The sequence below is a fragment of the Oreochromis aureus genome, linkage group 17 (assembly GCF_013358895.1).
Source record: "Oreochromis aureus strain Israel breed Guangdong linkage group 17, ZZ_aureus, whole genome shotgun sequence".
Classification (NCBI taxonomy): domain Eukaryota; kingdom Metazoa; phylum Chordata; class Actinopteri; order Cichliformes; family Cichlidae; genus Oreochromis; species Oreochromis aureus.
Genome location: NC_052958.1, coordinates 22,046,258 through 22,062,206, shown reverse-complemented (window position 1 = coordinate 22,062,206; position 15,949 = coordinate 22,046,258). Strand labels below are relative to the sequence as shown.

Genomic DNA, 15,949 nt, shown 5'->3' with positions numbered 1-15,949 from the left:
GTTCTGGTCATGGCTGTAGTTTAAAGTGAGGTTTGTCTAAATGTGGAAATCATTCAAATCAGTCTCACTGGGTCTGTCTCATCTGCTTGACCCTCGTCTTTATATTAATTTGTCCTGAAAGCTTACTGCTCAATATTTGTGTTTAAAAGTCAGTTTATTGCAGCTTCATTATCTTAAGATCAACAATGAGACTACTTTCAACTCCATGTTTGATTTGATTCAACTCCACTATGGAGCCAAAAATTAAAATAAACCGTGATTTTATTCAAATTTCAGCCCCACTGGACTCAAATGGATCCAAACGGGGACATGATTGTGTTTTTCTATCTTTGCTGTTAAAATATGACCAACTCTTCTCTACTTTCTTTAAAGAGCAATGCTGTGACTGACGTCTCCACCTCAGAGCTATCTGTGGGTTGGTTCGGGATCTTTTGGCACGATCAAAGGAGCCTCGTTAACAGCTGTGAAATTTTAGTTACAACAATTCATACTTTAAAAAAAAAAAAAAAAAACTTTAACTATCTCACAGCAAGCAACTTTTTCCTCCACTGAGAACCCAGTTGTAAATATCGTATAAAGAACAGACTCAGTTTGAACCACTTTCTCAGACTCACACTCAGTAAACAGGTTAGGAAAGTTTCCTCGTCCTTTACTGAAGGACCTTTGGACTGTGATGTTCTGCTCGGCTTTAACAGCTGCAAGTAAATGTGAAATGGCCTGCTGTGAATGCTCATTCACCTGTCGTAGAGGTGTAACATGCAAAATTAATACAAAAATTGTTTTGTCTGCTGTTTCAGGGTTTGTCCAGCAGAGGGAGCCACATGTCAAAGGACGACAAACGGTAGGAGGCTGCTCTTCACTGTGTGAGGTTCAATAAATCAATGAATCTATAAATTATCAATAAATATAACTAAAGTCAGTCATCGAGTACATCTACAGAGTTAAAAGGGTTCATGTTAAATCATTCAAAGCTTTTTTCACCTAACCAGTGAAGTGACTTTTCATTGACTGTGGGAGATTAACAAAAACAGTTTAATGGAGACATAAACCTGCAGGAAAAAGACGGATTTATAACCCAGAGGTAAATACACAGACTGTAAATGAGTAAAGGAAAATGAGCGGCACAGAGGCTGAAAAGGAAAAGTGGATTGTACTGCAGCGGTAGATTAAAACTGCGGTGTAACAAACCAATGAGGATAAAGAGAAAATTTAAATGGAGGTGAACACTGAAAACAAATAAACTCAGATATTTAACTTAAATCGCTGAGTGTTAGGGAGATGATGATGATGATGAAGAGATCTTCAATCTCTGTGATCAATAGTTTTCGATTGCTTGGAAAACTGGAATCTCAGTCTCAGTTTAAACATTTAAATTTTTCTTTTAAACTTTTCTCTCTGTGCTCTAATACAAAGGTGAACCTTTGCTGCTTCTTCTTGTGTTAAATATGTTTTCATATTTTTATGTAACTGCCCTCTAAACACAGTTATGTAACCAAGCAACAAACTAATCTAAAGTGAAACAAAGAGTGTGAGAGAGAGTGGGTGAATGTGAGAAGTTAAAACTTCACTTTATTTGTTAATTAGCTCGTTTCTTTTTATTAAACCCAGGAAAAAAACTCCATCACACTCTTTCCTTAAAGAGTCGCACAACATTAACCGAGAACGACGTCGTGACTCCACGTTTGCTGCCTCAAACAAATACAAACTACACTAACCTGTTTGGAAGCAGTAGAAACATTAATGAGCATCACGTTCCCAAGGCGAGAGCTGGGATTATTTGTCCTGTTACTGTGAAATAATCTGCTGTGCGTGGAGGGAAACTCACTTTGTTTTGCTGGTTTCATTAAGTCTGCAATCAACCAGCCATTTATTCTCATTTTTAATATTCAGTCTTGAGTTTTAGGCCATGCTGAGAATGACAGATGTAGATTATTGACACCTTAAATCTGAAATGTTTGTCCCAAATAGACTTTTTACATCATTTGTCTACAGAAAGCACTCAGACAGATCACAATAAACTTTATTAGACTTTCTCTAGCGCAGTGAGGCAAAATAACCCATCCTATTACAGTTCTACTAAAAATCAGGTAAAACTTTATTTATACAGCACATTTCATTCCACCACAGAGACTTTGATATAACACAATGCAGATAATATAAAACTTAACAGACGTAAGTGAATCAGTGGAGTCATTAAAAACTGAAGTAAAAACACATAAATCCAGCAAAGAAATTCAAGTTTAAGAAGCTGCTTATTAAAACCAGTGAAAAATGAAGTTAAACAGAAACAATTCTATTTAATTCATTGCTGCATACTTTCATAATTCCCACCAATAGAACTAAGTCAGAAACAAATAAAGGGTCCCAAAATAGAGCCCTTTAGTCATGAATAAAGAATATAAATATTTGGCTCTTTAATTACAATAAACTAGAAGTCATAATGCTTTTGTCTGAGGTGCTATTGTGATATACATGAACTTAAAAATCAAAGAAGTACAAGAAAATAATAAAATAAATTTTATTTATTTAATCTTATTCATTTAGGCCCAGAGAGTGGTTGCAAAGGGAAAACGTGCATTCCCTAAGTGGTTGGCGAGTAGTTGCTGGGTGAAATCTGTACCAAAGAACTCACTGTGATTGGTTAATAGTAGGTTGCTGCAGTCGCCTGTAGTTTGCATGGAAGACGGCGACTTGCCTGCAAATTCCAGCTGAACCAGAGACCACTCACCGCCAAAGTAAAAGCTGCACCTTTTGAAACATGCTGGTTGTGATGGTACAACTTTTACTTTGAAGGCGATCGTTGTCTGATTCTGGTTTGTGAGTTTCAGCAGGGTTGGCATCTTCCATGCAAACTACAGGCAATCTCAGCAAGCTGCTCTCAATTTTAGGTGATTTTTGATTGTTTTTAGAACTTTGGGCTTAAAGATTTACATCATTTCTTCTTTCCTTTACCAGCAGTACACATAATGATCACAATCAGTCACCTTTGCATTATTGCTGTTTAAATCCACTTTGAACACAGAGCATACATTTGAGCTCTGGTTGCAGATTCCAGGAGAAGAAACTCATCAGACTGAAATTAAACGTAATACGTGACAGATTTTCAGATGAATATTTCTGATGTGGGGTTTCTAGCAGCAGAAGGCCGTCTGTCGCTCTGTGGTGCAGTGATGTGTTAACGCTGCCTGAAACCTGCAGACTGAGGCTGGCCTCTCTCCTGATGCTGTCGGAGGCCTCTGTCGCTCCTTGATGAGGGATGTTACTGTGTTGATGGAGGGATTTTCAGCCAAATGTTGCCTCTACAGCGGCTGCGCTGCTTCTGTGTTATTTCAGGACAGCCGGAGCAAATACTCTGCAGCCTAATCGCATCATCTGAATGCTGATGTCGGTCACAGGATGGCCCTGTTTTCTTTTCTTTTCTTTTTTTTTTTATCCATTTTTATTTGCTTTATTCCTGAAAGTCTAAATCCCATCGACAGAGGATGCCAACTGTTGCTCCCGGCTGCCAAAAGTGAAACGCTGCCTCACTTTCCTTTGCTCATGCATGCAAACTGAGTTTAAACCTCAAACTTGTTGAAGCTGTCGGGAGTTCCTCTCCAGTGGCTGCTTTCTCCTGCTGCTGCTGGATCTGCAGAGACAAGCGGCCCCGGTTCCTCCTCGCTGATGTCCGTTATTATTTGTAATCTTTTGATCCGCAGAGATGATAATAATCCTGCCACATGCCTCTCTCTGATTACCAGTGCATAATGCTGAGCCTTTATTCTGGAGCCTTTCAGCTTGTGGCGTTTATGCAACAGGCCGAAGCAGAGAGAGAGAAAACCGCACACCCACTGCAGATTGAAGGATATCATTATTTAAAAGGTGATATTTTTACACTGCAGCTGCAGGAAGCTGCTCTTCTTTCACTGCTTCCAGCAACAAAATCCTTCCAGTGTTTAGTCTTTTCTGACCCACTCAGCTTTTCACTGGCTAAAAATATTTAAAAGACCCGACTGATCACGTCTCTTGGCCTCAACACAGACCGCTAAAAGTCACTACATTTAAACAGCTGGAGATTAGGATTCAATCTTAATATCTGCAGCAGAAATTTAAAGTTTGATCTCTGAAAAGCACTAGTCATCTGCAGTTACAGCAGGAAACTGTTTTCAAGTATTTTGGGATTATTTTTAGAGAAGGATTAATCCACATTGGGTGCTCTGGTTTTTGTGGCAGTGACTGTATTTGTGGTATCAAACATGGATGTCTTTTTTTCCTCACTGAACAGTAAATCCAGTGAGGCGCTGCCTAAAAGGAGTGCCCAGCAGGGGGCGACTCTTCACCTAACCTCTGACCTCAGCAAACACTGACTGCTGCTGGTTTTTTGGTCCTGTTAGAGTCAAAGAGGCAATGAAGCAGAGGAGGGTTTAGAGACTGAATTTGCATTTCTTTGTGTCCCTTATCTAATTCTAGACATTTTAAGTCTCTCTATGTTCATTTCATGTCTTTTCAGGATTGTTTTCTGTATATTTTTGGTCATTTTTCTTAATTTTATTCAGTCTGCTTGCAGTTGTTCTTTTAATATCGTGATCATTTGGTTGTTTTATATACATTTCAAAACATTTCTTTTCACCTTGGTGAATTTGCAGTCATTTAATATCAGGTCTTGGTTCCTTTGTGCCTCTCCGGGATTGATTTTGTGTCTTTGATGAAGACCGAGGTTTTGTACCTCAGGTGGTAAATTCTGGACCAGTGCTTATGGTGAAAAACAATTCAGCTGATTGCTGAGGGTAACATTTGTTCGATTTATTTTATTTTGTACCAGAGAAACTAAGAAACCTTTATTGTAAGAAGTGGCAGACTGGTTTTTAAGTCTTTAAGCTGGGGATCACACCGGCTTTGCACATTTATCCATTACAAAATTACTGCAGCTGATTGAATAAATATGAGACTGATCAATCATCAGATACTGGACGACATTGAGCTGGTGCACTGAGGTCTCTCCAAAGGCCTGGTCACTGACGATATGAAGAGCTGGTTTGGGAGCGTACAGCTGACACGTGTCATATAAGAGCATGCGCACACCAGCTCACCCTCATCTTCACCAGACTCTTCAACCTATCACTGGATCAGGCAGCCATCCCATCCTGTCTAAAATCAGCCACAATCATCCCAGTGCCGAAGAAGTCTCCCATCACCAGCCTGAATGATTACCGCCCTGTGGCCCTCACACCGGTAATCATGAAATGCTTTGAGAGACTAGTCCTTCAACACATCAAGGATTACCTCCCCCCAGAATTCGACCCCCACCAGTTTGCATACCGTGCAAACAGATCCACAGAAGACGCCATCGCCACAGCCCTCCACGCTGTGCTGAGTCACCTAGAGCAGCGGCAGAGCTACGTCCGAATGCTCTTTGTGGACTACAGCTCAGCCTTTAATACTATCATCCCGGACATCCTCATCAACAAACTGGTCACTCTTGGCCTCCCTCCTCTCACATGTGCCTGGATAAAGGATTTCCTCACAAACCGCCCCAGACTGTGAGACTCGGCCCTCATCTCTCCTCCACTCGCACACTGAGCACCGGCTCCCACAGGGCTGTGTGCTGAGCCCCCTCCTGTATTCTCTCTACACCCACGACTGCAGTCCGCCCACAACAACACTCTCATCATCAAGTTTGCTGATGACACCACGGTAGTCGGACTCATCTCGAAGGGAGACGAGGCAGAGTACAGAGAGGAAGTCCTGAAGTTGGCAGCATGGTGTTCAGAAAACAACCTGGCACTGAACACCAAGAAAACCAAAGAGCTCATTGTTGACTTCAGGAGACACAGCACTGACTTGGCCCCCCTCTACATCAACGGGGAGTGTGTGGAGAGGGTCCACACCTTCCGGTTCCTTGGTGTCCTCATCTCTGCTGACATCTCCTGGACGGAAAACATCTCAGCGGTCATCAAGAAGGCCCAACAGCGGCTGCACTTCCTGAGAGTCCTCAGGAAGTACAAGCTGAACTCCAACCTGCTGCTGACCTTCTACCGCTCGTCCATTGAGAGCCTGCTAACCTACTGCATCACGGTATGGTACGGCAGCTGCACCAAGGCAGATAGAGTGAGGCTTCAGAGTGTGGTCAAGACAGCACAAAAGATCATCGGCTGCCCTCTCCCCTCCCTGATGGACATTTATTCCTCCCGCTGCCTCAGCAGAGCAGCAAACATCATCAAGGACAGCTCCCACCCTGGCTTCAACATGTTCAGCCTGCTTCCCTCAGGGAAGCGCTACAGGTGCATCAACACTAAAACCCACAGACTCAAAAACAGTTTCTTCCCCAAAGCGATAACCACCCTGAACTCACACATGCACCGATAACACAGCCCCCCACTTCCCACTTCCTCTATGGACCACCACTATTTATACCAATTCTATGTGCAATAACTGTATATACATAAACACTATTTATACCAATTCCATGTGCAATAACTCAACTGTACATACATAACACTATTTATTACATATTGTTTACGGTTTGTAAATTGTACATTTTATATATATATATATACATCTTCTTCCCTATGTTAATACTGTCCATATGTATATAGTGCTGCAGAACTGTACCCCCCCCCCAACATGTTTACACTGAGTAGGAGATGCTCTGTATCTCATTGTACAACTGTATAATGACAATAAAGGCATTCTATTCTATTCTATTCTATATGTTCAAACATTACCGCAGTTATTGTTTGACATCTTTAGAAACCAGCTGGCGAACAAAGTGGAGAATTTAGAGCTGTCAGTTTGTTGAGGAGCAAAAACACTGCATGCTCACTGACTAAAGAATTGTCAATTACAAGTCCTCAGAAAAATGGATTACCCCCAAAACTGTGTTTTTATTCAGCATGACCCCAAAATCAGTGACTGAGCCAAGAACTCATCAAGGAAGTGTTTCCCTGGCCCAACCCCTGGGTTCAATAGAAAAAAAGTAGATTTAGCTCCACCCCCTTTAAGACATCTCCAAAAGTTGATTCTGTTCATCTGGACCTAGCGTTTTGTGGGAGAAACGTTTCGTCACTCATCCAAGTGACTTCTTCAGTCTCAGCTGACTGCAGATTTCCCCAATCTTATAAACAGTACATTTGCATAATGACTGAAACCAGCCCACTGAGGGAACAATGGGCTGGGAGGTCAGTTCCTTAATCTTAATTATGCAAATTCTCATGACCATTGATCAACAATCACTGACCAAAACCCACTGATCAAAGAACACTGATCTATGGCCATGAGTACCATTCACAGAGAGTTGGGGAATGGCTGCAATCACAGCATTGTAAGATGGGGAAAGATGTACCCTTAGGCCCCCTCCTCGATTCAGAGATGGTCTTTCCCTTTTCACGTAAATGGCCTCCTTGACTCCACGCTCAAACCAGCGTTCTTCCCTGTCCAGGATGTGTACATCCTCATCCTTGAAAGAGTGTCCACTGGCCTGTAGGTGTAAGTAGACTGCAGTGTCCAGGCCTGACGAGGTAGCTCTTCTGTGTTGTGCCATCCGCTTCGCCAGAGGTTGTTTGGTTTCCTCGATGTATAAATCCTGGCAATCCTCCTGGCACTTAACAGCGTACACTATGTTACTCTGTTTGTGTCGGGGGACCCGATCCTTGGGGTGGACCAGTTTTTGGCGCAGCGTATTTTGGGGTTTAAAAGCCACAGAGACCCGGTGTTTAGAAAAAATGCATCTCAACTGCTCCGATACTCCTGACACATATGGGATCACAACAGGTTTTCACACGCAGATGTGCTGTTCTTGTGATTGCAGCCATTCCCCAACTGTCTGTGAATGGTACTCATGGCCATTGATCAGTGGTCTTTGATCAGTGGGTTTTGGTCAGTGTTTGTTGATCAATGGTCATGAGAATTTGCATAATTAAGATTAAGGAACTGACCTCCCAGCCCATTGTTCCCTCAGTGGGCTGGTTTCAGTCATTATGCAAATGTACTGTTTATAAGATTGGGGAAATCTGCAGTCAGCTGAGACTGAAGAAGTCACTTGGATGAGTGACGAAACGTTTCTCCCACAAAATGCTACGTCCAGATGAACAGAATCAACTTTTGGAGATTTACTTACCTGGATGATTGAAAATGCATCAAGACCCCTTTAAGACACTTTTCTTCTGATTGGCAGTAGACTGCCAATCAGAAGAAAAGTGTACACCCACCTGTGAGACAAGCAGGTGGGTGTACCTGAGATGACCATATAAGGAGATCACCCCTCTGTGACATCACAGATCCAAGAGTAAAAAAAAAACAGTGTTTCTGAGCAGTCTGAGCTTTTGACTCACAGGGATTTCTATTCATACACCAACCTGATCTGTGTTTGCTGTGAACATCCACCTTTAGAACAGGACACATATGACAAGAAAATAAAGAAAGCTGCTTTGTGAGTTCCTCAGTGACAGCAGTCAGATATTTACAGCTCTAGCCGACATTTTAATCTTCTAATTTAATCTGCTGTGGAATTTGTCTAGAATATATAAAAAGCTTTATTCCTAACCCCACAGCCCCAAGTGACATCATCAGTGTCCTTGTGTTTACTTGTACTTCATTAGAAAAAATAAAGCATCTTTGAAGCAGGTAATGTTTAAGCTTTGGTTTCCTGTTGGTAAATGTGATTTATCTGCATTCATTAGTGTGATCTGAAGACTGATTAAGTCTTTTTTCGCTGTAGTCGAATGTTTGAGCTGAGGCTCCTTCACCCACTGGGACAAAATTCAAACAGCTTCTGCATAAAAACTCAATAGATTATTTGAAGAATGTGACTTTGTGTCAGCGTGTGCCTTTTTTTTTCACTCTCTGGGCTCCTCATTGTGGCTGAGAGAGAGGGAAATCAATAGATCTCAGTCGGCTCATTGATCATTTGGTCCTTGGAGACTACTGTGGTTGGCTGTTTTGGTCTTTAACAACAATCAACCTCTGCTTGTCCACACAGGCAGGAGAGATGAGTGTGGCGTAGACAGACTGTGTCATCACAGCAACACTAATGAAGTTCTGACAGTTTAAAAGCACACAAACACCCAAAGATACCATCTTTTAATGCCAGGAACAAGATGATGATAAATGCTGTGATGATTTACAGTACGACTGGTTACCCACGGGCTCTTCTTGCTATTTTACATCCCTGAGGGCAAAACTGGTTTTACTGTTAGTATCTTTAAATGTTTTTTAGACAGAAAAAGGAGAAAGTTTTGGTTCCTTGGATACAAAAAAATCCATAATAACGTTTCAGCATGTAGTAATTTATCTAATCAGAGCTCTTTACTGAGCAGGTCAGAGAGAAGAAGTCCAGATAGAAGCATCTGGTTCCAACACGAACGAGAACAACAATCTAAAAATGTTAATCTGTCGCAGAAAAGTAAGAGGCAAAACCTGCAGTTCCTCTAGCATCCACTAGAGACCACTAGAGAAAATGTTAAAACTTCACAGCAGAGATAAATAGCGTGATGTAACTTACCTGTTTGAGTTGTATTAAGGCTTAAAGTTTGCATTATTAGTGGTGTGGCACCTGACTGACACGTGGACAGAGTCTCTGAGCTGGACCTCTAAGCTGTGTTTGTGCTGTTGGAGCATTTTTAATTACATTATTTGACCAATAATATGGCTGCTGTGAGGTTACTGTGCTAACAGACTGTCCGAGAAGTCCGTGAGTGAAATGCTAGGATTTTATTTGGATGTTACTGAGCACTAATTAGCGGGCATCTGTCTGTGTAATTAATGACCACATTAGCTTGGATTAGCTTATAACTCAACCCTCTTTCTCTATTTAAAAGGTAATGAAGAGTAAAACTATCCACAAAGGCCAAAATTCATGTTTATTTGTGTTGCAAAGACATTTTAACAAGCGAGTCTGTGAGCCAGCCTCTAGTGGGCATCACAGGAAATGCAGTGTTCTGTTTTGAGGTTTTGGTTTTGTTCAGTCACAACCAAAAAACTTTCCTATGAAGTGAAATGTGGAAATCGTGTCGTACTTTTACGTTTTACATGTTAGCAGAGCAACAATGGCATGAAGGTCTGCCATGGGCATTAAATCCAGTTGTTTCAGCCTGAGTCATAGTGGTGAACCGACCAAACGGGTGTTTATAAAACTCGCCTCAGCCACTCAAAGCCATAACTAGTGAAACTAACTGGAAACACTAACTCCATCTCTGAATGCGTAGTTATCTCAGCTGAATCCTCGCATCTGTCTCACCATCTGTGGGATGTTTTCAATTACTGCTTTTCTAAATCCAGACTAACAATGCTCCACTACTTCTGAGAGAGACAGATATTTGAGATAGATATAAGTCAGGTATTAGTTCCTGTGTGAAAGCAAACCTGACGTCCAGAAAAAGAGAGGATGTTTCTGAGAGTGTTGCGCTCTCTCGCTCCGCTAAGAGGCTTATCTCATGCAGCATGTAACAGCGAGAGAACAACAAGGAGCCAGCGGCGAAATAAAACACAAATCTGGATTGAATCATCAAGCCACCAGAGTGATCGAGCATCACTCAACCTGCAGAGAGAGAGAGAGAGAGAGAGAGAGATGAAACCATAGAAACATGCCACGTAGCCACAGGCTGCACCACATGACCAAAAGTATGTGGACACCTGAGTCGCTGCTGGATGGAGTTCAGGTCAGGACATCAAACTGTTTCCCAAAGTGAAAGGTTTTCAGCAGGAGGGTTGAACTCAGACACGACAGTCCTGCTGGACGTCCTCGCGCCGCTCTTTGGCTCCATTACACATGCGTCTAATCTTTTAGCTTAAGTTCTGCAAATAAACCCCTAAAGTCTGACGACCACATGCTAAAACTGTCCACACTCATGGCTAAGAAGGATCAAGCTTCCGCAGTCTGTCCACACAAATGTGTCACTTTTGCTGCACCTCTCATCTACGTTTCTCCACCATCTGGATGGGCTCTGGAAATGCTGCTGAATCTTGGCATCTTGCCCCAGAGGGGAAGGACAAACATCTCCACAGAATCCAGCCGAGAGGTTCACCTGCCCAGAAGCCGTTGACCCGTTAAGAACTGCTGACCCATTAAGACCTGACATAGGTACAATCCCAAAGCATGTGCAAGTACAACAAAGACTTTCTTATGCAGTTTTAAAAACACATAACCAATAAAGAAACTCTAACCATTTAAAACAAGTCTGAACTTTTAGATTTTCAAGAGCAGGGAGCTTTGATCTTTCATCAGCTGTGAGTAGCTTCCTCTGTAGACGTGATGAGGTGAGGAGCTCATAGTAGAACCCAGAGCTCCTCCACCTCAAGACGAGACAGCTTAAGTGCTTCACCAGGATTGGTCCAACGAAGAAGAGACCTCTTCGTTCGACACAGGACACCCTGACCAGTGGCCATAGTTTATATACAGTCTTTGGTTTCTCTTTATAACGTTATCACTCACTATGACGTCAGTGCATGCCGCTGACGCCAAACCAGCTGAAAGCAGACTTGTTGTTGACAGAGTTATGTGCAGACGTGTCTAACCTGATGGCCACACAGGTGTCCACACACTTTTGGCCACGGCGCTGAGCGTGTGTGTTGTGATTTTGGTGAAATGAGCCTTTATCGTAGAAAGTTCCAGGGTTGTTTGGGCTTTTGTAGTGAAGATGAGAAGAGTGAGGAGAGTGGGAGGTGAAGGGTGAGAAGGAGGGCAGGCTGGGGTGAGGTGGGCGATAAAAGAGGCAGAGGGGGAGGAGGGAGGACAGATGAAGCGCTTACAGAACGAAAGCGGTCGCGTTTAAACTCAACAGTTTCTCAGCACACAGCGAGCAGCGCCTCCTCCTCCTCTTCTTCCCCCTCCTTCATCCTCCGTGCATCCATCCTCCTCCTCCTCCTCCGTTCCTCCTCTCCATGCCGGCGGAGGTCTCCGCGGGGCTGCCATGGCGAAGATCCGGGTGTCGTACGAGTACTCCGAGGCCGAGGACAAGAGCATCCGGCTGGGCTTGTTCCTGATCGCCTGCGGGATCCTCAGCCTCTTCATCCTGGGCTTCTGCTGGCTCAGCCCGACCCTGCAGAGCCTCCAGAGCAAGCCGGCCAACTGCACGGTGAGCCCGGCTGCCAGCTCCGAGCTGCCACCGCCGCTGCTGCCGGAGCCGCCGCCGTACAAGGAGGTGTAGTAGATGTAGTAGTAGTAGTCAGGTTAGTGGTAGTATTAGTTAAAATACACACTGAACCCGACTTTTCCTGTCGTTTGTTGTCGGGGTTCACGCTGTGCTGGTTTTCAGAGGTGTGTTTATGTGGAAGTAGTTTTAATGAGGACTGCTGCTACCACACTTACTGTAGTACTGCTACTGCATTCAGTACACGCTACAGTTAAATACTTTTGATATCACACAATGCATTTCTAGGGCAGGCTTTGGCTGTCTATAGTACTTCACTGTAAAATATTATTTTAGCACGCAGCCTATTAATAGTTCTCCTATAAAAAGAAAAAAATAACTTGCAGCCTACTGCAGGATACTGAGAGCTGTTAAGGATTTCAGCATTTCGCAGGAACTGCTGACACAACTAGGACTTTAACTGATTAATTACACGCAGTAAAAGTACATCAATCAAAAGTACTGAAAAATAGTAAACATATGTCTGCTGTAGTGTAGCGTACTAACACTCAGCGGCAGCAGGGTGGCTTTACCTGGAGCCTAAATTAGTGATGTGACTGTGGAAGTTTGTTATTATCAGCTGTGGTATTAGTGGTTGATAAAGAGAGGAGTGCTTCAGTGTTAGTAAATTAATAAGTGAAGTCAGGACCAAAATAAAATGCAGTTTTTAACATAATACTGACATTATTTTCTTCATATGTGCACTCGTCTGCTTTCAGCTCACTGTGGGAGTCTTTCTTGCACTTATTTCCAGTCTCCTTAGTTTCTCCTCACACATGGAGTGGAGTAGACACATTAATCCAACTCACCACTGCACGTATGTCACCATGAGTTCAATAAAAGTGAGAAACACCTCCAGGCTGCCAACTCTCTGTTAGCTCTCCCGTTGCTGATGGTGGAGTAAACATTCCCATCGATACTCAATATCCAGATTTTTGAGTCATCATGATTGGAGATTTTATAAAGTATTAATGTTGATTCAGACAAAAAGAAAGTATTTAAGGGAAAATAATGTTGATTCCTGTGGATCTGGGTCCAGTATTTGCATTTTTTCTGTTTTTATTCATGTGAACTTAAAGAATATACAGCTTTTTGAAATTCTATGCATTAACTGGACAAAGCTGCAGCTTTACTATAGGTGAAAGGATCCACTTGCCTCTTTTGTTATGCTGCTGTTTTCAGGAATGTCCAAATTGTTTACTAGAAAGTCACTGACATATTTACTTTAGTGTATTAGAAACTGTCCTATTTCTGTCCTGTCTGTACTTTTAACCATATGTTGCACTGACACACTGACGAGAAGCACCATCTCGAAGAATTCCTGGTGTTGAGATCAATATTGAAGGATTTCTGTGAGTTTGACTCAGATTATCTGTGCTAATCTCCTTCAGCCACTCGAGAAGTGTCCAGTAATAAATGAGGGCAAACTCTAATGCAGATCAGTTATCAGACGTTGATGGACAGTGAGAGCGATCCCGCCGGTCTGACCGAGGTGATCTGACACAAACTGTCAGTCGTCTGTCAGTGAACGCGGACCTCGCTGTTGTTTTTAAATTAAAGTCACCCTGACAGCTGAGTCTAACTTCTGTAGTCCAGATTCTATGTTAGTCTGAGGTTTTGCTAGCTTTAACCTCACAGGTAACACGCTGTGGTTCTAGTTTAAGCCTCAAATTTGGAAAATGCTGGCTGGATACTCAGCGGTCAGACATTTTTCATCCCCCGGAGGATTATTTTTAACTTTCGATATTTTCTCTTCCATTTCCTGGAAACCGTCCTCATAACTCTCTAAAACTACTTGGTATTATTTGGTATTTAGCTGTAAATTACAAGAATATCACAGAGAAAGTCCTCCACATGGGATATCGAGAAAGAATGACATTGTTATATTTGTGTTTTTTACAAAGAAACTACGTATTAATGTATTAGAAAAGCTAAATATTGCACTTAAACTGATCTTTCTTTCCTTTTTTCAAAGGTAACCTTCACAGCTGAAGTTTTACTCCTGATTTATGCTTGGAAAGTTCCTAATCTGTAGTAGAAGGAGTTCTAGAAAAAACCCTAATATACCACTGGTAAAATCTGCAGTTTTCTCTGGTTCATGGAGTGCAGACACAGAAAAGCATAACTCAACCTTAGTTGAACCTCAATTTCAGTGACTGTCTGTGCAGAATTAGAACATTTTAAGGTGCGACCTACATTTCTAGTAAAGGAATCAGGTTTTAGATAAAGTTCTATGAGCTGGTTTATCTACTGAAAGTTCCTGTTCAGAGTGTAATACTTTATAAATGTAAGATCCTGGAAAAACGGGTAGACATTGTTTTTTTCAGCGTTTTCCAGCCGTCACTGTCAGCTGCAAGAGAAATCATCTTCCATTCTTATTAAGCTGTTATCCAAAGGGAGGATGAAGTGGGAATTTGAGACTTTAATGTTCAATGAAAAGGTCAACCTTAAAATTTTTGTTGACCTCGTCATTGTGTTGTTTTGATGTCGATGTTTCTAGTGGATCCAACCAGTTACAAACAAAGTTCTGTAAGATTCTTTAACCCTTCTATTGTCAGAATCCATGTTTTTGGATGGACATTGCAGTGATGATTGTTAGTTTTCCTGCCAGATTGATGGACCACGGCCAAAATTAAAGCCTCGTTAAGCTTTTAGTCGGAGAAAGAAGGCTGACCTTAACATTTCCCTAAGCTCATCATCTTTTTGTTGCTGTTAACTATTCAGTTCAATTCAATTCAATTTCATTTATATAATGCCAAATCACAAGCTTAAAAGCTAGACTGAGAAAAGCTGATAAGAGTAACAATCATTTAAGAATGTACTTTTATTTCTAGAGAGGAACTTGGTTCTACGTAATGTTTCTTGAGATTGTTTATCTTCACCAAACCCATTTCTCAGGAAGTAAGACTTTCAGATGCAGAGGAACTTTTAGAATGGAACTACAGGTTAATCAAACAGATATTCAGTGATTTAAAAATCCGATGTTCTCCAATATTGTCCGGTATTGTTTTTTTCTTTATGACACACAAAACATAAACAAGCTTCTCTGATATTTGTTATGTGTAGATATTTATTTAAGTTCCAACACGTGTTACCAGCAGGGAAGTTCCTAAGTGCCCTCTGGTGGACAAACAATGAGACAGCGATACGTATAATGTTTTTGAAGGGTGTTTTTCCCTATCTGTTTTTTCCCTTTTTAAATTTCGGCTATTAGCCAATAATATCGTCCTGCTTATAAATTGGTCGGGCTCAAGGTGGAACTTGGAGTGCTTCATGCTGTTTTACAGTATTTTGAGCTTCACAGGAAATCTTTTGATAGAAGGGCAAAGTTCAAATCCTTTTAAGCATTTATCTAGAGGAAGACACCCAGTAGGAATTTGAAACGATGAGCTTGAATGAGTCAACATTTTGACAAGTTTGTCGTCATTTTGTTGATCTTTTGATGCTTCAACTGGCTAATTTACCTGCAGCTGCATCTTGGTAACTTCTAAAGCTATTTTGCATTGTCTTGTTGCTGAATAGGAGGCCACCGCTGTGCAATCAGAGGGATGATTGCTGTGAGAAGAAGGCAGTATAATTACTTTGTGAGATATTTTTACTGAAAGGGAGACAAACTTCCGTCTATTACCTTCAGTCTTAACAAACTCCACTGCCATCAGAAACATATTGAGAAAACACAAGCAGCCAATCAGTTTTTGTAGTTTCAGCTTTTTGTTCATGTAGTGAATCCATCTATTATTTTCAGGAGAATCTTTTTTGCTCACAGACGGTGTCTCTGAATCCCCTTCCAGACATCTGAGTTGTTTCATTTTTAAACTTTTTCTTCGATTCGTATGCAGCAGGCC

At 41.8% G+C, this 15,949-nt stretch overlaps 1 protein-coding gene across 1 annotated transcript in view; it reads left to right on the top strand.

The window, feature by feature from the left end:
• The first annotated feature begins 11,590 nt into the window (after positions 1-11,590).
• LOC116321853 (calcium-activated potassium channel subunit beta-4) overlaps positions 11,591-15,949 on the top strand; it is a 45,689-nt gene continuing 41,330 nt past the window's right edge. Inside the window, exon 1 of the mRNA XM_031741796.2 lies at positions 11,591-12,050. Coding sequence (XP_031597656.1) covers positions 11,886-12,050 — 165 coding nt within the window. The 5' untranslated portion in view covers positions 11,591-11,885. The remainder of the gene's footprint in view (positions 12,051-15,949) is intronic.